A 21,544-nucleotide genomic window follows, 5' to 3' on the forward strand; every position below is an offset into this window, starting at 1 on the left:
TCATGTTCGTAGCTTCGAGAACACTGTCCAACCATCTTGTCCTCTGTCGTCCCCTTCTCCTAGTGCCCTCAATCTTTCCCAACATCAGGGTCTTTTCCAAGGATTCTTCTCTTCTCATGAGGTGGCCAAAGTATTGGAGCCTCAGCTTCACAATCTGTCCTTCCAGGGAGCACTCAGGGCTGATTTCCTTAAGAATGGATAGGTTTGATCTTCTTGCAGTCCATGGGACTCTCAAGAGTCTCCTCCAGCACCATAATTCAAAAGCATCAATTCTTCGGCGATCAGCCTTCTTGATGGTCCAGCTCTCACTTCCATACATCACTACTGGGAAAACCATAGCTTTAACTATACGGACCTTTGTCGGCAAGGTGATGTCTCTGCTTTTTAAGATGCTGTCTAGGTTTGTCATTGCTTTTCTCCCAAGAAGCAGGCGTCTTTTAATTTCGTGACTGCTGTCACCATCTGCAGTGATCAAGGAGCCCAAGAAAGTAAAATCTCTCACTGCCTCCATTTCTTCCCCTTCTATTTGCCAGGAGGTGATGGGACCAGTGGCCATGATCTTGGTTTTTTTGATGTTGAGCTTCAGACCATATTTTGCGCTCTCCTCTTTCACCCTCATTAAAAGGTTCTTTAATTCCTCCTCGCTTTCTGCCATCAAGGTTGTGTCATCTGCATATCTGAGGTTGTTGATATTTCTTCCGGCAATCTTAATTCCGGCTTGGGATTCATCTAGTCCGGCCTTTCGCATGATGAATTCTGCATATAAGTTAAATAAGCAGGGAGACAATATACAACCTTGTCGTACTCCTTTCCCAATTTTGAACCAATCAGTTGTTCCATATCCAGTTCTAACTGTAGCTTCTTGTCCCACATAGAGATTTCTCAGGAGACAGATGAGGTGATCAGGCACTCCCATTTCTTTAAGAACTTGCCATAGTTTGCTGTGGTCGACACAGTCAAAGGCTTTTGCATAGTCAATGAAGCAGAAGTAGACGTTTTTCTGGAACTCTCTAGCTTTCTCCATAATCCAGCGCATGTTTGCTATTTGGTCTCTGGTTCCTCTGCCCTTTCGAAATCCAGCTTGCACTTCTGGGAGTTCTCGGTCCACATACTGCCTAAGCCTGCCTTGTAGAATTTTAAGCATAACCTTGCTAGCGTGTGAAATGAGCGCAATTGTGCGGTAGTTGGAGCATTCTTTGGCACTGCCCTTCTTTGGGATTGGGATGTAGACTGATCTTCTCCAATCCTCTGGCCATTGCTGAGTTTTCCAAACTTGCTGGCATATTGGGTGTAGCACCTTAACAGCATCATCTTTTAAAATTTTAAATAGTTCAGCTGGAATATCATCACTTCCACTGGCCTTGTTATTAGCAGTGCTTTCTAAGGCCCATTTGACTTCACTCTCCAAGATGTCTGGCTCAAGGTCAGCAACCACACTACCTGGGGTGTACGAGACCTCCATATCTTTCTGGTATAATTCCTCTGTGTATTCTTGCCACCTCTTCTTGATGTCTTCTGCTTCTGTTAGGTCCTTACCACTTTTGTCCTTGATTATGGTAATCTTTGTACGAAATGTTCCTTTCATATCTCCAATTTTCTTGAACAGATCTCTGGTTTTCCCCATTCTATTGTTTTCCTCTATTTCTTTGCATTGCTCATTTAAGAAGATGCTCTTGTCTCTCCTTGCTGTTTTTTGGAAATCTGCATTCAGTTTCCTGTATCTTTCCCTATCTCCCTTGCATTTTGCTTGCCTCCTCTCCTCCGCTATTTGTAAGGCCTCGTTGGACAGCCATTTTGCTTTCTTGCATTTCCTTTTCCTTGGGATGGTTTTCGTTGCTGCCTCCTGTATAATGTTACGAGCCTCCATCCATAGTTCTTCAGGCACTCTGTCCACCAAATCTAAATCCTTAAACCTGTTCCTCACTTCCACTGTGTATTCATAAGGGATTTGATTCAGATTGTATCTTACTGGCCCAGTGGTTTTTCCTACTTTCTTCAGTTTAAGCTGGAATTTTGCTATAAGAAGCTGATGATCTGAGTTACAGTCAGCCCCAGGTCTTGTTTTTGCTGACTGTATAGAGCTTCTCCATCTTTGGCTGCAGAGAATATAATCAATCTGATTTCGATGCTGCCCATTTGGTGATATCCATGTGTAGAGTCGTCTCTTGTGTTGTTGGAAGAGAGTGTTTGTGATGACCAGCTTGTTCTCTTGACAGAACTCTATTAGCCTTTGCCCTGCTTCATTTTGAACTCCCAGGCCAAACTTGCCAGTTGTTCCTTTTATCTCTTGATTCCCTACTTTAGCATTCCAATCCCCTGTAATGAGAAGAACATCCTTCTTTGGTGTCATTTCTAGAAGGTGTTGTAGGTCTTCATAGAATTGGTCAATTTCACTTTCTTCAGCACCGGTAGTTGGTGCATAAACTTGGATTACTGTGATGTTAAAAGGTCTGCCTTGGATTCGTATCGAGATCATTCTGTCATTTTTGAGATTGCATCCCATTACAGCTTTTGCCACTCTTTTGTTGACTATGAGGGCCACTCCATTTCTACTACGGGATTCTTGCCCACAGTAGTAGATATGATAGTCATCCGAACTGAATTCGCCCATTCCCTTCCATTTTAGTTCACTGATGCCCAGGATGTCGATATTTATTCTTGTCATCTCATTTTTGACCACATCCAGCTTACCTCCATTCATGGTTCTTACATTCCAGGTTCCTATGCAATATTTTTCTTTACAGCATCGGACTTTCCTTTCGCTTCCAGGCATATCCGCAACTGAGCGTCCTTTCGGCTTTGGCCCAGCCGCTTCATCAGCTCTGAATCTACTTGTACTTGTCCTCCGCTCTTCCTCAGTAGCATGTTGGACGCCTTCCGACCTGAGGGGCTCATCTTCCAGCGTCATAACTTTTATATGCCTGTTGTCTTTGTCCATGGAGTTTTCTTGGCAGGGTTACTGGAGTGGCTTGCCAGTTCCTTCTCCAGGTGGATCACGTTTAGTCAAAACTCTCCACTATGACCTGTCCATCTTGGGTGGCCCTGCATGGCATAGCTCATAGCTTCTCTGAGTTATTCAAGCCCCTTCGCCACGACAAGGCATTGATCCATGAAGGGGAAGGTGAAAGTAGGGATGCCCTAAGGAAAAGCAGGACCTTCCTGGATCAGATCAGAAACCAGGACAGCTTCTGTAAATCTGAGACTGTCCCAGGAAAATATAGACACTTGGGAGGGTCTGATCTCAGGGTTGTGAGTTCGAGTCCTATGTTGGGCATAGGGGGTTGGACTAGATGAGGGGGTTGGACTAGATGCAGGGGGTTGGACTAGATGAGGGGATAGGTCCTTACAATTCTACAATCCCTGGTCAAGGAGGCAACTATCTTTGATAGATTGAAGAACGTCCTATTTAACGGAGGCATCCACTCCTCCCTAAGTGCCCTGGGTGCCTGAGCACCCACACAATTCCCCATGAAGACGCCGGGCACCCAAAAATTTCGGCGCCAGAGCATGGCACCCACGGCCCTGGGCAGCCACAGGGCCAAGCTGGCTCTCCTGAGAGCGAAGATTGCCTCTTTGACTAGGGATGGGCGTAGCTAGGATTTTTGATTGGGGGGGCGGGTCAAAGAGTTGTTGAGTTTTTTGGGGGAGATCTCACACATCGTTGTTGAGCTTTTTGGGGAGATCACATGGGGGGGGGGAGGAAACTCCCACGGGGGCAAACTCGGGAGAAACTCCCCAGCCGCAGCCTGTAGGTTTGCGCCCCCGCCTGCGCCAAGAGAGACATCGCGTCCCAGCCTCGCTTCTTTCTGCTCCACCCTCGGCGCGCTCCTCCCTCCGACGGGACCCAGGGGTGGAGACTCGCCGGGTAGGAGGGTCAACCGTCGCAGCCTCAATTGCCCTCCACCATGGCGCGTGCACGAGCGCGCGCGCCGCCCAACCTGGGCGGGGACCGTCGCCGGCGTCCCTCCCCTCCTGCCGTCTCTCCACGTTGCGCCAGGGGCGAGGCGAGGCGAGGCGGAGCGGCGGCGGCGGCGCGCACCCCGTCCATCCGAGGAGGAGGCGAGGAGCCGCCTGGACGGCTTTTGGGGAGCGAGGAAGGCGGTGCCATCATGTCGGGCTTGGATTACCTGGCCGCCGAGTGCCTCGTCTCCATCTCCAGCGGAGCCCTGGTACACCCGGCCGCCGGAGCCAAGGAGGACCGCGGGGCGCGCCCCATCGTTGCGGCCCCGCCGGAGGCGGCGGGGGAATCCCTGGGAGGAACCCCCGACGGTGCAGGCAGCCTCTCCGGCGCGGCCAAGAGGCACCGGTGCCCGTTCCAGGGCTGCGCAAAAATCTACGGCAAATCTTCCCATCTCAAGGCGCATCTCCGGACGCACACGGGTAAGGGCCGCCCCCCACCCCCAGCTTGGGGCTAGTGCCTCTCTCTCTCCCCCCTCCCTCACCTCCATCTTACACCCCAGGGGGCCGAGGGGGTCTTTTGCCCCCCCTCCAAAACATATCCCCCAAAGTGGATAGGCATTCAAACGCGCGCCATGTGATGGATTATGCGGGGCGGGGTTCACTGGGGACCCCCAATATTTCATTCAAAGTGGCACCCCCGGAACCCCGAGGCCACCCTCCCTCCGGCCGGTTCCCGCCTCGCTTTCCCTCCCCCCGCCCCCCGCCCCCCGCCCCCGTGGCCTCCACCCACGTGGGGAGACCGCGCCTCGCTCGCTTGCTCTGGGCGGCGTCGACGCACGCATTTCCTGGATTTCGGCTCGGGTGATCACGCAGCCCACCCACGTCGCGATAGAGACCTCCGCGCCGGTCTCTCTGCCCAACCTTACGAGGTGCCGCCCGGGGGCGCCTCCGCCGCCGCCCCCCCCCCCGCGCGTGGGCTGAGCGATCCCCGCCCCACGTGCTCCGAAAGCGAAAGTGCGCCCGAAGAGCGGAGAGGGTGGGATGCGGAGACTCTCAGAGTGGGGGGCTTTGGTTTATATCTGTATCGTATGCTATCGATACGTCTGTGAGGACAAAAGTTCCAGGTTCGGTCGAGCCTCCGCGGCCAGGCGCAGTCTACCTCTGCCGCCGGAGAACAAACAAGCAAGCATGTTTGTTTAACTGATCCGGTAGGGCTTTCGCGTGCCAAGGAAGGGAGGCGGCGCCGGGTTCTGCTTTATGCCCCTGCCCAGGGGCGTAGGTGGGTGAGGTGGGGGGGGGCTAATCGATACAAATCTGAGGTTCTGCTTCCCCCACCCCAACAAAGGCCTGCCTCGCCCTAACAGAAATCCTGGCTACGCCCATGTCCCTACTCCCTAATTTGAAGAAAAACCTTATGGAAATCTTTTCGCCCACTTCTTGTTTGGCAAATGCCTGGATTCTTGCCTTGCCATGTGGGGCAGTGGGTGTGGCTGGCCTAGGGTGGCCTGATTTGGGAGGGGGGTGGGTGGGAGGGACCTGCTGTGTGGAAACTTCAATTTGGGGAGGGGTTTGGCTGTCACTTGGTTTCTTGGCTCTAGGCCCAGACCCACTGGGCAAACACAACCATTTACACACACACACACCCAAAAAAACCTCAGAATCTAAACACCTTAAGAGAGTGGGTGGGAAGGTTGTGGCGAGGTGGCAACAGAAGTGGGATGGGCACAAAGCGGGCAAAGATCGCTTTTGCTAGCCCTGGAATACATACGGCTCTCCGGGAGACCGGTTACCAACCAAAAACCTGCCTTTTTCCTGGAATTTGCAGGAGGGCAAGAGGGAAAATGGCACACAGTCCAATTCCGATTTTGTATTCACTGCTAGAAAAGAACGGTATGTGGCTTCCCTGGTTTGGATTGTGGACATTTTCACCATGCCAGCAGTGTGCTGGGCTGCCGGTTCCCAGCTGAGCGTTAAAAAACTCAGATATAGCAGCTCATCGCCAAATTAGCACCTTAAACCAAGGTTACTGTCACCACAACAGAATGTAGGCGTCTTTGTTTTGTTTTGGCCACGTGATTTATTACTATAATAATTGTTATTCATTTCTATACCATTTTATATTAACAAATAACAAATCTCAGAGCGGTTTACAACACGTTAAAATGCCAAACAAAATCCAGAATAATAATAATAAAAAAACATGCAAGCTTCGAGGAAACTTATTTCGGATCCTTCTCTGTAAGTGAAATTTTACTTTCCCCGTATTTATGGACCTGCTTAACTTATAGAGCCGCCCCACAGCAGAAGGGCTCTAGGAAGGCAGTGTGGTGTATTGGTTAGAGTGTCAGGCCAGGACCTGGGAGGTGAGGGTTCGAATCCACACTGCGTCCAGAAACTTACTGGGTGACCTCTGACCCTGGGCCAAGAACAAGGGCCAGGAAACCCATTTTTTTCTGCCTGGGGGCCACATTCCCCAGTTGACAACATTCTGAGGGCCGTATGGCTGTGGGGAAGCAGGGTGGAGATGCGGCAACAAATATAAGTTTGCCTGTGGAGCCAGGGTTTTCATTACATGGGCAAACACAAACACACTTTTCCATCTGATCAAGAAAGAGGCTTTATTACAGACTGCCCCACCACCACCAAAATGATATTCAGAACTCAAAAGGCAACCCTCTCTTCACCAGCAGCAAAATGAAAAGCAGCAAGGACTTTTGCAAACAAACCCACAACCCCACCCCCGCCCCTGAAGTTCTCGCTTTCCAGATAGACTGCTCCTGCTCAAGAAGCCCAATAAGATGAAGATGAACCGCCATAACAGAATCTCAGATTTCCCCTCTCTCACACACCTATCACCTTGGCGGAATGTAAACTGGTGTTCGTTTATTTTTCCGAAGAGCTTGCTGCTCCTCTCATAGCTGCCAAGTTTTCTCACGAGGAAGCCTAGTCAGCATAAGGGAAAATCCCTTAAAAAAAGGGATAACTTGGCAGCTATGGCTCCTCTGCGACCATTTCAATGGCACCGGAGGACCCTCCTTGCCAAGACGCGTATTTTTTGTGCTGCTTTAGAGAGGTCCTCCAGAGCCCCTCTTCGGAACGCCGAATCGGGTTAGTGTCCTGATCCACAAATCCAATTCCTGGCACATATACAGAGAGAGAGAGAGAGAGCTCTCAACAAGCTTGGAACAGATAGTTCCGGCGAAGGAGAGCTGGTAGCGGTGTTTTCACGGTGTGTTTAAAAGTCCCCATCTTGCACAGACGCACGCCAGCCTCAAAAAGCTTTGTTGAGAAACACAAAGCGTCGAAGGGGCAGGGCTGCATCTGGGTAAACAGACGCTCCAAAAGGAGGGGGGGTGGGACACGGTTTGAAGTCTTTGCTTGTGCAATCCTGACATCTGCCTGCCTTGCTTAGCTTTCCTCCCACGAGGAGATTAAGGGCAGCAAACTCTCGGGGCATGAGCTCGGTTGCAAAGATGTTTGCTGTGGCACGCTCAGGGCCCAGTTTATCTCCATTGCCTCCTTGGCCGCATTTGTTCGCAGGCAAATCCTGCCCTCCTCCGCCAAGGTTCTAGTCCTCGTGCGGCCCAGTCCTGTTTACATAGAATCATAGAATCATAGAGTTGGAAGAGACCACAAGGGCCATCCAGTCCAACCCCCTGCCAAGCAGGAAACACCATCAAAGCATTCTTGACATATGCCTGTCAAGCCTCTGCTTAAAGACCTCCAAAGAAGGAGACTCCACCACACTCCTTGGTAGCAAATTCCACTGCCCAACAGCTCTTACTGTCAGGAAGTTCTTCCTAATGTTTAGGTGGAATCTTCTTTCTTGTAGTTTGAATCCATTGCTCCGTGTCCTCTTCTCTGGAGCAGTAGAAAACAATCTTTCTCCCTCCTCCATATGACATCCTTTCATATATTTGAACATGGCTATCATATCACCCCTTAACCTTCTCTTCTCCAGGCTAAACATACCCAGCTCCCTAAGCCGTTCCTCATAAGGCATCGTTTCCAGGCCTTTGACCATTTTGGTTGCCCTCTTCTGGACACGTTCCAGCTTGTCAGTATCCTTCTTGAACTGTGGTGCCCAGAACTGGACACAGTACTCCAGGTGAGGTCTGACCAGAGCAGAATACAGTGGTACTATGACTTCCCTTGATCTAGATGCTATACTCCTATTGATGCAGCCCAGAATTGCATTGGCTTTTTTAGCTGCTGCATCACACTGCTAACTCATGTCAAGTTTGTGGTCTACCAAGACTCCTAGATCCTTTTCACATGTACTGCACTCAAGCCAGGTGTCTCCCATCCTGTATTTGTGCCTTTCATTTTTTTTGCCCAAGTGTAGTACCTTACATTTCTCCTTGTTAAAATTCATCTTGTTTTGCTTTGGCAGTTTACAGTGCTACCTTGGTTCTCAAACTTAATCCGTTCCGGAAGTCTGTTCCAAAACCAAAGCGTTCCAAAACCAAGGCGCGGTTTCCCATAGAAAGGAATGCAAAACGGATTAATCCGTTCCAGACTTTTAAAAACACCCCCTAAAACAGCAACTTAACATGAATTTTACTATCTAACGAGACCATTGATAGATAAAATGAAAGCAGTAATCAATGTACTGTACTATAAAATAAATAAGACAGTATTGTAGATGATAAAAATTAAAATGATTTTTTTCCTTACCTGCACTGATGATGGTCATTGTTTGGATTTTATCCATTTCCGCAGTCACACAATCAATCCATCAGTAGCTGAACTGGGTTCCACGCAGTCACGAAAACAAATGAACCGAAAAAGCCTCAAAAACAAAAAAGCAAAATAAAGAACAAAAACAAAAGCGCCAAACTTAATCCGTTCTGGAAGTCTACTGGGCTGAGGCCGTTTAGGGCTTTAAAGGTCAGCCCCAACACTTTTGAATTGTGCTCGGAAATGTCCTTGGAGCCAATGTGGGTCTCTCAGGATCGGTGTTATATGGTCCTGGCGGCCATTCCCAGTCCCCAGTCTAGCTGCCGCATTCTGGATTAGTTGCAGTTTCCGGGTCACCTTCCAAGGTAGCCCCACGTAGAGCGCATGGCAGTAGTCCAAGCGGGAGATAACCAGAGCATGCACCACTCTGGCCAGACAGTCTGCGGGCAGGGAGGGTCTCATCCTGCATACCAGATGGAGCTGATAAACAGCTGCCCTGGACGCAGAATGGACCTGTGCCTCCATGGAGAGCTGTGAGTCCAAAATGACTCCCAGGCTGCGCACCTGGTCCTTCAGGGGCACAGTGACGCCATTCAGGACCAGGGAGTCTCCCACACAGGCCTGCCCCCTGTCCCCCCAAAACAGTACTTCTGTCTTGTCAGGATTCAACCTCAATCTGTTAGCCGCCATCCAACCTCCAAAAGATACTAAAAATGTTTGGAACGGGTGTGGCCACTCCAGCTTTATTAAGAAGAGCTCATTTATTGTGTTTATCTCCTGTCTTCTTCTCCCAACAAGTCCATGGTTCGCCCCCCCCCCCAGTTAATCCCTACAACGACCCTGCGAGGTAGGCTGCGAATGACTCCCAAGGTCACCCCGTCAGCTGCATTATAGAGTAGAGATTTGAACCCCAATTGGAGCTTGAATCTGATTACAGCGGTACCTTGCCTCCTGAACGAATCGGCTCCCGAACGCTGCAAACCCGGAAGCGAGTGTTACGGTTTGTGAACGTTTTTCAGAAGCCGAACGTCTGGCGCGGCTTCCGATTGAGCACAGGAAGCTCCTGCAGCCGATCGGAAGCTGCGCCTCTTTTTCCAAATGGTTTCGGGAGTCGAACAGATTCCCAGAACAGATTAAGTTCGGGAACCAAGGTTCTACTGTATTTGATATTTTGATGTATTGTAAACTGCTTTGAGACCACCCCCCCTTTAAAATACAAACCAGGGGTCGGCAAACTTTTTCAGCAGGGGGCCGGTCCACTGTCCCTCTGTCCACTGCCCCTTGTGGGGAGCTGGACTATATTTTGGAAAAAAATAATGAAAGAATTCCTATGCCCCACAAATAACCCAGAGATGCATCTATATATCAAAAAAATGTAAAAAGGACAAGTGGGTGGGTCTCCACTTTTCTCCGAAACTGCTTGCGTTCAAATTCGGACACAACGTCCCATACGAATGTCCGACGGATCTTAGAGAGTTTGCAAAGACAAATGTCACACCCGGGCCACGTAAGACCCCCAAAAAACCCTGTTCCAGAACGCACCACTCAGCCGAAAGTGCATGCTGGGAAAAGAACCAGGTTGCAAACCATCGCCCTCTAGCGGTGGCTACACTGGTACTACATCTATAGAACCTTCCCTCTCAACAGCACCCCGGCTCCCGTTTATATACTGTACTATGCCAAAGCCTTTACAGACTAGGCCGAATGGAGGTACTGACTTGTCTGGAGGAGGGGACAGGATAGGTCAGGACATGGTGGGGCCAGTCACAGGGATGACCCAGAGGGTGGGGGGGGAAAGGGGGCGTGATACGTCATGGGATGGGACAGGTTGGGGGAATCACAGAGAAAACCCAGGGGTGGGGGGAGGAGGGGGCAGGATATGTCATGGATCAACACGGGGGGGTGGCAGTCACAGGGATTAGCCACAGCAACGCGTGGCAGGGCCAGCTAGTTTTAAATAAAAGCACACATTCTACTCATGTAAAAACGCACTAATTCCTGGATCCTCCGCGGGCCGGATTGAGAATTCAAGAAGGATACTGACAAGCTGGAACGTGTCCAGAAGAGGGCAACCAAAATGGTCAAAGGCCTGGAAACGATGCCTTATGAGGAACGGCTTAGGGAGCTGGGCATGTTTAGCCTGGAGAAGAGAAGGTTAAGGGGTGATATGATAGCCATGTTCAAATATACGAAAGGATGTCATATGGAGGAGGGAGAAAGGTTGTTTTCTGCTGCTCCAGAGAAGCGGACACGGAGCAATGGATTCAAACTACAAGAAAGAAGATTCCACCTAAACATTAGGAAGAACTTCCTGACAGTAAGAGCTGTTCGGCAGTGGAATTTGCTGCCAAGGAGTGTGGTGGAGTCTCCTTCTTTGGAGGTCTTTAAGCAGAGGCTTGACAGCCATATGTCAAGAATGCTTTGATGGTGTTTCCTGCTTGGCAGGGGGTTGGACTGGATGGCCTTTGGGGTCTCTTCCAACTCTATGATTCTATGAGAAGGTGATTTGGCCGGATCCAGCCCCTGGGCCTTAGTTCGCCTACCCATCATGTAAACGAAACAAATAATAGAAATGAAATGAATAATTGAACTATTTATAATGGTCATTGCGCAAAGAAAAGGTGCTTAGACTTAACTGTCCAGGGGTTCTTTTACCTTTACTAATGTTTCCTCCGTAATATTTTATCAAAAAATCGAAAGAAGCTTCATTGAGGTGACAAAACCATACCAGCACTGTCAGGAAAAGAAACAACTGCCTAGAAAAAGGAGAGCCCATCGTAAAACGCACATAACACTTGTAGATTGGGGACTCCGAGTCCACAAAGCATACAATATTTTCTCTCTTTTTTAGGTCTGTCACTTTGGCCCAGGGTGGATTTGATTTAAATCAAATCGATTCAGATCTTGATTTAAATCACTAGTCAGTAAGACTTGATTCAAATCATTATTATCATTTTTTACAGAAAGACTCATTTTTGCTGGTATCATCTTAATATTTGCAACCAGATGAAGTTTCCGTTTTTGGAATAATAAATTTTCAGAGTAGTTTTTACAGTTCTATTGCAAATTACCGATTTGATTATATTATTAGAAATACACAAGACAGATAATTATGAAATTGTGGTGAGGTTTAATAAGTTAACTGTTTATATTTGAACAACTTTTCTGGTGTGCTTTATTGCAAGGAGAAAAATGGATCACTTAATAACAATTTGAACAATTCATTTAACCAAGACAGTAACATCTTAGCATATGTATCCATGTTTGTTAACTGATGTGGTTAAACAATTAGATGGAGTTTTATCACACATGAAAAAATTTGAAACAAATCCTTATTTCCTTATTGGACTACAAAGTAACTTAAATAGAAAAACTTTAGAAAGATTTTTTTCCTCCAGAAGCATTTTATTTTAAAAATCCGATTTAAATTTTTTAAAAATCCAGTTTTTAAAATATATATTTTTAATCCACCCTGATTTGGCCAAAAACTGAACTATAGCTTAACATTCACGCCATGAATCAGGGTGGATAAAAATCAAATGATTAAAAAAAACCAGATTTTTTTTTTAAAACAGATTTTTAAAATAAAATGCTCTTGGAGGAAAAATCTTTCTAAAGATAGTTTTCAATAAGGATTTGTTTTAAGTTTTTCATGTGCGCTAAAACTCAGTCGAAGTTTTTTTTAAAAAAAAATTTAACCACATAAGTTAAACATGGATACATACGCTATAATGTTACTGTTTAAAGTTAAATAAATTGTTTTAATTGTTATTAAGGAAATGATTGTTTTTCTCCTTCCAATAAAGTACAACAGAAAAGTTGTCCAAATAGAAACAGCTAACTTGTTAAATCTCACCATAATTTCATAATTATTGGTCTATGTATTTCTAATAGTATAACCAAATCCATAATTTTCGATATAACTGTAAAAACTACCCTGGAAATTTAAATATTCCAAAAACGATACCTTCATCTGGTTGTAAATATTAAGATGATACCAGCAAGGACGGGTGTTTCTGTAAAAAGAAAATGATTTGAATCAAGTCTTACTGACTAGTGATTTAAATCGTGTCCACCATCCCTCACTCCCGCTTAATATTCCCACCATGAATGATAAAACGATTCATGCTTTGCTTCTCTCTCTCTCTGTTTTGCAGGTGAGCGCCCGTTCCCTTGCAGTTGGCCCTCTTGCCAGAAGAGATTCGCCCGTTCCGACGAGCTCGCCCGCCACCTGCGCACCCACACCGGCGAGAAGCGCTTTGCCTGCCCGCTCTGCGAGAAGCGCTTCATGCGCAGCGACCACCTGACCAAGCACGCCCGGCGCCACCCGGCCTTCCGCCCGGACATGGTCCGGAGACCCGAGTGCCACAGCGCCTCTCCGAGTGACTCTGCCGCTAGCAGCCTGGCTGGGAGCCCCGCCCACGACAGCCCCGCCCCCTGAAAAGGCCCCGCCTTGGGTCGCCGGTACCCACGATGCTTTGCTGGCCCCAGCCCGCGAGGGACCCTCCGGCGGCGGCGGTGCTGGGGGAAGGGGGCCCGTTCCCGGCTCCCAATTTGGCGCCTCCGGGAAGCAAGGGGCGCCGCTGGCAATCGGAGGAACCATCCCAGGCGTCCAGCCAGTTGCAACGTTCCTCCTTCCCGTACTCCAGGCCTGCCGGGTTGGTTTTTTGGCCGGTGTCTAGGGTCCTCTCGCAGCCCCTTTGCCTTGGTTTCCCAAAGCAAAGGGACATTCTCCTTCCCCGGCTCCCCGATACTCAGGAAAGAGTGGGGCACTTTGTCTAGAACCCGCCAAACCTTTCTTTAGCCAGGTGGCAGGTTCTAGGAAGCTCGTTTATATGGTACAATGGGACAGAGATGTCCAGTATTGCTCATCACCAGGATCTGGTAACCAAAGGTAGACTGCCTCTGGCTTGGGAGGAACGATTATGGTGAACAGATGACTCCCGAGAGGCTCGTAAACAGGGTACGGTACAGTCAGAGCTGATCCGGCGTCATTTGTTCGTGGAACCTGGTAACCAGAGGTATATTTCCCCCTAAATTATTCCTTGCTGTCACGGCTACCCGCAATTAATCAGATGGGGTTCGGCTTCCATCTCCCATCAGCCCACCCAAAAGCCAGCATGAGTAGTGGTTAGGGGTGATGGGGAGACGAATGCCTATGTTTGGAAGAGGCGCTCCCTTCCTGAGAGTGAGGAACGCCTCTTCCTAGCACAGGGATGGGGAAGCCTGTATCCCTACTGGTGCTGGACACCAGCTGGCAGCAGCCAGCATGCCCAATGGTCATGACCACTGGAGTCCAATAGCATCCAGAAGACCCCCTTTTGGGAAACTGCCCCCCCCGTCTGCTTCGGAGGCCTGTTTGATTTGCATATCTGTCCACACTATTCCCTGGGACTCAGCTGAGCATCACTAGTGGGTAAACAATCCCTAACATTTGTAAATAATCCTCCCCCCCCCCGAACCGGGTCCAAATTTTAATATCTGTACATAGAAAATTGAGGACCTGTTTTTATGGGTGTGGCTGTTGTTATTTTTATATCTATGTATAAACAGTGTAATTTATTTTATTTTTAAATGTAGAATCTGCATCGGTCTGGGGGGGGGATGTTGACCTGGGAGGGTGGTGGGGAGAAGGCTTAAGGATTTTATCCTCTCCCTCCCTTTGCAAACCTGCCTTATAGCCGAGCCACAGCTGAGCGGCAGAGCTGGGAATCACTTTGCCCGCAATCCTGAGGACTAGGAACTCGCTTCGATTTTCGGGGAAGCGCCGCCGCTCGGTGGGCAGCCCTGCGCTCGGTAGACCACGGAGCCGACAAGACGCAGAAGTCGTGTTGCCCAGACTTGGGTCTCTGGCTGTTTTTTGACTACAACTCCCATCATGCTGTTTGGTTAGCAGGACCAGGCGTTGGGGATGATGGGTGTTGTAGTCCCCCCAAAAAAACACCCCACACCAGAACCTGAAAGTGCAATTGAGCACATTTCAAAGCACTTCTTCGCCCCTTCCCCAGCAGAGCTGTATTTCAGGGTGTGGATAAAGAGACATAGATACATGTGCGTGTTTGTAACGTGGGTTTTTGGTGCCTTTGTTCTTCCAGAGGGTTGGAACGTCTCCCTGAAGCCACATCTTCCTTCTTCCCTTGTTAAATCTAATTGTGAGACTTGATGCTCCCATGATGCAGACACCCCCTCGCCGCAAGAGGGTGGAGTTTTTCTGTTTTTGTTTTATTTGCCAAGGTGGTGGTAGCCATATCTGCAATTGCATGATTGATGCCGGACTTGGCGGCCGGACCCCGGCGCCTGCATGGCATCGCTGCCCGCCTTGGTTGCGAAGTTGCCTTGTGCCCCCCTTGTTTCTCGGTGGGGAGAAAAGGGACCTCTCCGTGCAGGCGTCGGACGATGGGGGGCAGAGCGGCGTTTAAACGCAGGGCTTTGTGCAAAACCCCAAGCGTCATCGGCCGGCGTTCGATCCGAGCAGAATCAGTGTCGCCATAAAGCTAGGCCAAGTTCAGGGAGTCTTTGAGCCTGCAAAATACTGCTGAACTACAGTTCCCGTCATCCCTGGCGGCAGAGGCTGATGGGAGTTGTAGTTCGGCAACGCCTGGGGCGCCAAAGGTTCCTCGTCCCTGAGCTAGATAAACTTTGGTGCTTCGGGTCTAGTGATTTAGGCCCTTCTGGGATGCACTTTCCGGCCTCCATGAGGCTCTGGATTCGAACTCGAGACCTGAAGATGCCCGTATATCCAGGCTGGGAAGCGCAAGGCATTTTGGCCAACAGCTGGATGTTTTGCCTGCTCAGCTGGGATAGTCTTCGCCCCTGCTCCAGGAGTCCTGACCCCCATATCTAAAATTTCCTGAGTTCTCAGGGACTAATAAGGGAACAGTAATTCCTGCCCCCCTCAAATTCCTGTTATCTGGGGGAAATTATATATTTATGATCTCCCGTCCCTCCTCCCTTTGTAATTAAGCAAGAGATATTTTTTAAACGAAAGCAAGTAGATTTATTTATTTTTGGTTAAAAAGAATAATGTGCGAATTAATGGGAAGCTAAGCATCTTGCAAAGGTTGGTTGAGTGTTCTGGGTTTCTTTGGTCTGTGTGCAATGCGGAATAGAATCGCAGTGCAGACTTTAGGAGGGGAAACGTTGGTTTTGGTTGGAGGTGTGATGTATTTTTTTTCATTACGGCCGAGAAATCTGCACCCACCTGGCGATTTCCACATGGCGACAGGAGGCTGACTGCGTACAAAGTCCTAATCCATCCATCCATCTATCCATCCATCCATGTTTATTATGGGAAACAGTGAGCACAAATGCCTTCATTGCCTTTTCTTTCTAAGGATCTGCTTTGCGTTCTTGTCGGTCAGCACTGCAGATCTTAAAGAGTTTTGTGGACAGCTCCAGGGGCTTGGAAAGCAAGAGCTAGCTAAAACTATTTAATTAAATATCTTAGTTCAGGGGTGGCCACCTCTCAAGAGACTGCGATCTACTCACAGAGTTAAAAACTGGCAGTGATCTACCCTCCTTTTTGGGGTTAAGGTCAAAGTTGTTGAGTTTTTTCAAGGAGGAGGTAAAATGTTGAGCTTTTTTTAGGGGAGCCACAGTTGTTCAGCTTCTTTTGGGGGGAGCCAATGATCTACCAGTGATCTACTGCAGACATCCAGTGATCTACCGGTAGATCACGATCTACCTGTTGGACATGCCTGTTTTAGTTTATTAAAGCTAAAACAAACAAAAACCAGAGGCTGCATTCCTAAAGCCTCTTATTGTTGTTCTTTATTCATGTCCGACTCTTCGTGACCCCATGGACCATAGCATGCCAGGCACTCCTGTCTTGCACTGCCTCCCGCAGTTTGGTCAAACTCACGTTGGTGGCTTCGAGAACACTGTCCAACCATCTCGTCCTCTGTCGTCCCCTTCTCCTAGTGCCCTCAATCTTTCCCAGCATCAGGGTCTTTTCCAGGGAGTCTTCTCTTCTCATGAGGTGGCCAAAGTATTGGAGCCTCAGCTTCAGGATCTGCCCTTCCAGTGAGCACCCAGGGCTGATTTCCTTCAGAATGGATAGGTTTGATCTTCTTGCAGTCCATGGGACTCTCAAGAGTCTCCTCCAGCACCATAATTCAAAAGCATCAATTCTTCGGCGATCAGCCTTCTTTATGGTCCAGCTCTCACTTCCATCCATCACTACTGGGAAAACCATAGCTTTAACTGGGCTTTTAGCTTTTTTAAACCATAGCATCAATTCTTCGGTGATCAGCCTCTTATTACCCAGGAGCAAACCCCATTGAATTAAATAGGAACCCCCCCCCCCTGTGGCTATGTTTGCACTAGTAACATTGAACTGGCTGGCATTATTAAAAGTAGGGTTATATGACCCCAGGCTGCTTCTGAGAAAACTCGGGAAGTTGTTCGACTGCCCTAAACCTTGAGATATCTTCGCCCCATGAGACCCACACAAAAGCCTCATGGCTGTCGTTTTCCTCCCTTGAAAAGCACATGGAGCAGGAGGAGGAATTTGGGGAGGATGCCAATCTTTCCAAGTTCCGCTAATCCAACCAGGTCTTTTCTCAAGATTCGTTGGAAATGGAAGTTGGGTGTGCATGCACTTGTTATTTCTGTCTTGTCTCTTGGCAGGCAGGGGGGGAGACATGGCCAGAGGGTCACTCTGGCCACCCGCTCAGCAGTCGAAAATTTGCCAAAACAGCTGGCAAACCCTGCCGTACGACTTGTGCAACTGGTGGATTATACAATGTATTTATTTGACAACGTATTCCCCTTCTGGTCTAAAAACCCATGCATTGTGGTGGAGATGGGGTAAATGATTTGAGAAATTGTCAATATTCCACACACCCTTTCCCCGTTATTTTCAAGAAGCACTGAAGCTTGTGTGTGTGTGTGTGTGTGTGTGTGTTTTGGGTGTGCTGCTTGAAAAATAAAAACGACAAACTGCTTTACCCATATGTCTTGCGTGCTGTTTGTGAAATAAGATTTCCCGCGTGCTGCCGTAAATGCCTTGCCGTGTCTCAAGAAGGGCTTCCTCCCTAGTCCGTGTGTTTGGGACAGCAGCTTTGTTTTTAAGAACATCAGAATTTTCTTGGAGAATTGGGAGAGCTGGAGGTCTCCCCAAAGGACATCCAAACCAACCCCCCTGGTGCAGGAATTGCAGCGGTTCTCCGGAAGACTGATCTGGGATGGGAAAGGGGACTCTCTTTGTTTTATTGGGATTCTTATTGTTTTTATAAGCTATTTGGGAAGAGGATTGAAGATGATATGTTGTGCATAAAACCCCACCCAAGTGTGGAAAATGCCGAAGGATGTCTCTGCCTTGTTGATACTTGACCTCTTTTTCCTCTTCTTTGGCGATCACTCGTAGCCGAGGAAGATTGTCTTCCATAAACATGGTTTTAACAGTGAGTCCGTAAGTCCGTAAGTGACTGGAGGCCAATTCTGGATCCCCACGTCCTTCCACAGTGGGGACATAGGTTTCTGGGCGGGAGTTGATCCTGGTGAGGGATTGTCAAGCATGCCTTCCTCTTAGCACGTTTCTCCCTTGCGTCCCGAGTTCAAGTGTCTTCAAAGCCCACGACACCTTTGGTAAAGGCTGTTCTCCAATTGGAGCGCTCGCAGGCTGGTGTTTCCCAATTGTCGGTGTTTATACTACATTTTTTTAGATTTGATTTGAGACAGTCTTTAAACCACCAGCATTACGCTTTCCATTCTTAAGTTTGGAATAGAGGAGTTGCTTTGGAAGACGATAGCAAGCAACCATCACAGTTAACCGACTTGTGTGGATTCATTTAATAATGGAAGAAACATCCACCTGCGAATAGGGTTGAAGATCTATAAAAATGATACAGCATGGAATTAAATTTAAATAATTAAAACCTTCGTGGAAGGAGAGACCAGCACTTTTCTCTGTAATAATGAGCCACTTTTAACGGGCTCAGAGGCTCCCAGAGCATGGGAACAGGCCCGGCCTTTGATCGTATCCAACTTCCAACCCAACACTGCCAAGTTTTGACCGTATTTGCTTTGGTTTTGCTGCCAACGCTTAGAATCATAGAGTTGGAAGAGACCACAAGGGCCATCCAGTCCAACCCCCTGCCAAGCAGGAAACACCATCAAAGCATTCTTGACATATGCCTGTCAAGCCTCTGCTTAAAGACCTCCAAACAAGGAGACTCCACCACACTCCTTGGCAGCAAATTCCACTGTCGAACAGCTCTTACTGTCAGGTTCTTCCTGTTCCCAGCAGCAGGGCTCCTGTGCCTACTGTTCCAGCGAGAAAAATGCAATAGATGTTCTCCTATTGTGCATCTTTTTCAAAACAGGTCGTACTTTTGTAAAAAAATTAAACAAAAAACGTAAAAGAAAACTTGCAGTTTTAAGGGCAGAGGAGCCTTTTCTGAAAAAAAAAGGCAGCTGAGAGACCTTTGCCCAGTTCCCTTTTTTTTTACTTTCTCTCAGACTTCCTCCTTTAAATCCCCCTTTCCTCTTTCATACCCATTCCCCTCAGGCCATGATTTTACCCCCCTTTTTTACTCCACTTTTCCTTCCCTATTCCAACTTTCCAACAGGCACCTCCTCAGGCACCTCATGTCCTGGAAAGACACTGCAAAGTGGGCATACCCAATGTGCCTTCCTCATGGCACACTTCCCCCTTTCGTCATGAGTTTGAGCGCCTTCAAAGTCCACGACACCCTTGCTAAGGGCTGTTCTCCAATTGGAGCACTCGCAGGTCAGAGTTTCCCATTGTCGGTGCTTCTAGTACTGCACATATTTTCTAAGGTTCATGTCCAGGGGAGGGAGTAACACTTCAAAAGAAAAATGCAACAAAGGGATAGAAAAGCTCAACGTCTGGAAGGGACCCAGTTTATTTTGAGATAAGCTACAGTATTGGTAAGGGACTCCAAATCAGTTGATTTTTAAAATAGCTTTGAAGGAAATGTACAGGCATTAGCTCATAGAAGTTATACATGAGAGGCAAGGTCACAGGTCAGGGAGCTAAAACACATTTTCTGTCCGTTATCTTGGGTGTCCAGGTGTCTTGGAATCTTACGATTCAAGTTTCACTCACTTTTTTGTCTGTCTACCAGTTCCTTAGCGGGCCATTCCCATAGCTTCCTACGCCTGGAAAAATCAAGGTGAGAACAGTCGGTCACATAAAGGTGCTATTTCTAAAATGATTTAAACAGTTGTTAGAATGATAAGGGGATGGGAGTCAGGAGTTCAGAAGTCCACATAGCATAGAATTCTTACATTACATAGATTCCATCGCAGAGAGTATATGCAGAAAATCCTGGTCCCTCTTTTGGGAATGGGTCACTTTTGCCGAGGCGTTTTTCTTGCAATCTGGACACTAATAGGTCAGCTGCCATATTGGAGAGGCCCATATCACGGACTAAGTCCTCAGTGCCGGTTGGCCAAACTGCTGTGGGGCTGATTGCTGCTCAGATGAGGAGTCTTTGGATTCTACAGCCATTTCTCCATGAGAATCCTTGTCATCTTCCTCACCATGTTCACTTCCTTCATCTTCAGAAGAGACAAACCCCTTAAAAACTGGAATTGGGAGTTCCTTGGAGTGCAGGATAGGTCCCTCCCTCCCTGTCCTTCGTCCCCTATCCACCTTTCCTCTTGCCAGGGGGTTTCCCCCCTTTCAGCCCTCCATCCATCCCTCCAGGTCCTCACCCCCATTCCCTGCCACTCACCAGATCTCTCTGAGGGTCCTGGGAGAGAAGGGTCAGAGGTTGTGGGGAGGGATGCAGGAGACAGCCTGACCAGGTCAACTGTCCATCTTCCTCCTTCCATCCTCGGCTTGGATTGCAGGATCAGCCTCTTGGATCCTTCCCAAGAAGCTCAGAAGGGTAAAGAAAAAAGCAGAATGTTCCTGGGAGGGAGAAAGAAGGCAGAGTCAGAGCCCTTGCAGGAATTTTCCTGCCAGAGATTTTCCGGCTGAAGGCGAAGCCTCCCTATCCATGGGGTCCCCGTCTCCCCAATCACAGTTTCTATGGGAAAAGAGAGGCACCTTCCTCCTGAACCCCAACAGACAGGGAAGGTGGAGTCATGGCTCAAAAGGGATATTACCACCAATAGAAACATCCCTTTCCTTTGCTGGCTACCTTTTCTGTCTTCCAGCCTGGAGACCTGACATTGCAGCCACCGCCAACCCACCTTTATTTCTCTTCCTCCCCACCCCCTACACCCCACTTTCTATCTCAGAGGCAGGGAATCTCCCTTGCATGCAGAAGGTCCCAAATGCAACCCCAAGCAGTAACTTCACTGTAGGGCTGAAAGAGATGCCCAGAGCAGGCACCCCCAAACTTCGGCCCTCCAGATGTTTTGGACTACAATTCCCATCATCCCTGACCACTGGTCCTCTTAGCTAGGGATCATGGGAGCTGTAGGCCAAAACATCTGGAGGGCCGCAGTTTGGGGATCATAGAATCATAGAGTTGGAAGAGACCACAAGGGCCATCCAGTCCAACCCCCTGCCAAGCAGGAAACACCGTCAAAGCATTCTTGACATATGGCTGTCAAGCCTCTGCTTAAAGACCTCCAAAGAAGGAGACTCCACCACACTTCTTGGCAGCAAATTCCACTGTCGAGCAGCTCTTACTGTCAGGAAGTATCGGGGATGCCTGATAGAGACCCAGACAAAGGATCCACCTCCACCTCACCCCACCCCCCCAAATGAAATATTTGCAGGGCGGTGCTTACCCAGCAACCCCCGTCCTCTCGGCCTTTTGCCCTTAGTAGCGAAACTCCACCCTTTACGGTTCTCCATACAGGAGCATGCGCAGTGGTTGCCCTCCCTCCTTTCCCTGCAACCCGACGGCGTCTTCAATCAAGATGGCCGCCCCCTCCCCGGGGCGCACGCGCGTTGTTGCCTCTCGAGCTCCTCCTCCTCCTCTCTTGTCTGAGGGGAGGGCGTGGTTTCCGGCCCGCGCGGCGCAGGCGCGGTGTCGCGCGG

At 48.7% G+C, this 21,544-nt stretch overlaps 1 protein-coding gene and 1 long non-coding RNA gene across 4 annotated transcripts; one reads left to right on the forward strand and one right to left on the reverse strand.

Annotated features, from left to right (window-relative positions):
* The first annotated feature begins 3,988 nt into the window (after nucleotides 1-3,988).
* On the forward strand, nucleotides 3,989-17,528 carry KLF16 (KLF transcription factor 16). Its single transcript, XM_035117182.3, has 2 exons — nucleotides 3,989-4,380; nucleotides 12,738-17,528. The coding sequence occupies exons 1-2, from the start codon at nucleotides 4,110-4,112 to the stop codon at nucleotides 13,019-13,021; spliced, it is 555 nt and encodes a 184-aa protein (XP_034973073.2). The 5' UTR covers nucleotides 3,989-4,109; the 3' UTR covers nucleotides 13,022-17,528.
* A 1,902-nt stretch (nucleotides 17,529-19,430) lies between these two features.
* LOC148685532 (uncharacterized) lies at nucleotides 19,431-21,503 on the reverse strand. Of its 3 annotated transcripts, none has more exons than XR_015950768.1 (4): nucleotides 21,292-21,503; nucleotides 20,283-20,461; nucleotides 19,834-20,106; nucleotides 19,431-19,704 (listed from the first exon to the last, which is right to left on the reverse strand). It is a non-coding gene; the product is annotated as an uncharacterized LOC148685532 (long non-coding RNA). The 3 variants fall into 3 exon arrangements; XR_015950770.1 differs by having other exon boundaries at nucleotides 21,128-21,298; XR_015950769.1 differs by lacking the exon at nucleotides 21,292-21,503 and adding an exon at nucleotides 21,191-21,289.
* Nucleotides 21,504-21,544: the final 41 nt, after the last annotated feature.

Source organism: Zootoca vivipara, chromosome 6 (genome assembly GCF_965207765.1).
Source record: "Zootoca vivipara chromosome 6, rZooViv2.hap1.1, whole genome shotgun sequence".
Taxonomy (NCBI): Eukaryota; Metazoa; Chordata; class Lepidosauria; order Squamata; family Lacertidae; genus Zootoca; species Zootoca vivipara.

Bases quoted from the DNA above. Each gene is read 5' to 3' on its own strand.
- KLF16 (XM_035117182.3), top strand. From the start codon at position 4,110: ATGTCGGGCTTGGATTACCTGGCCGCCGAGTGCCTCGTCTCCATCTCC. The intron at 4,381-12,737 runs GTAAGGGCCGCC...TCTGTTTTGCAG, and splicing joins GCATCTCCGGACGCACACGG to GTGAGCGCCCGTTCCCTTGC.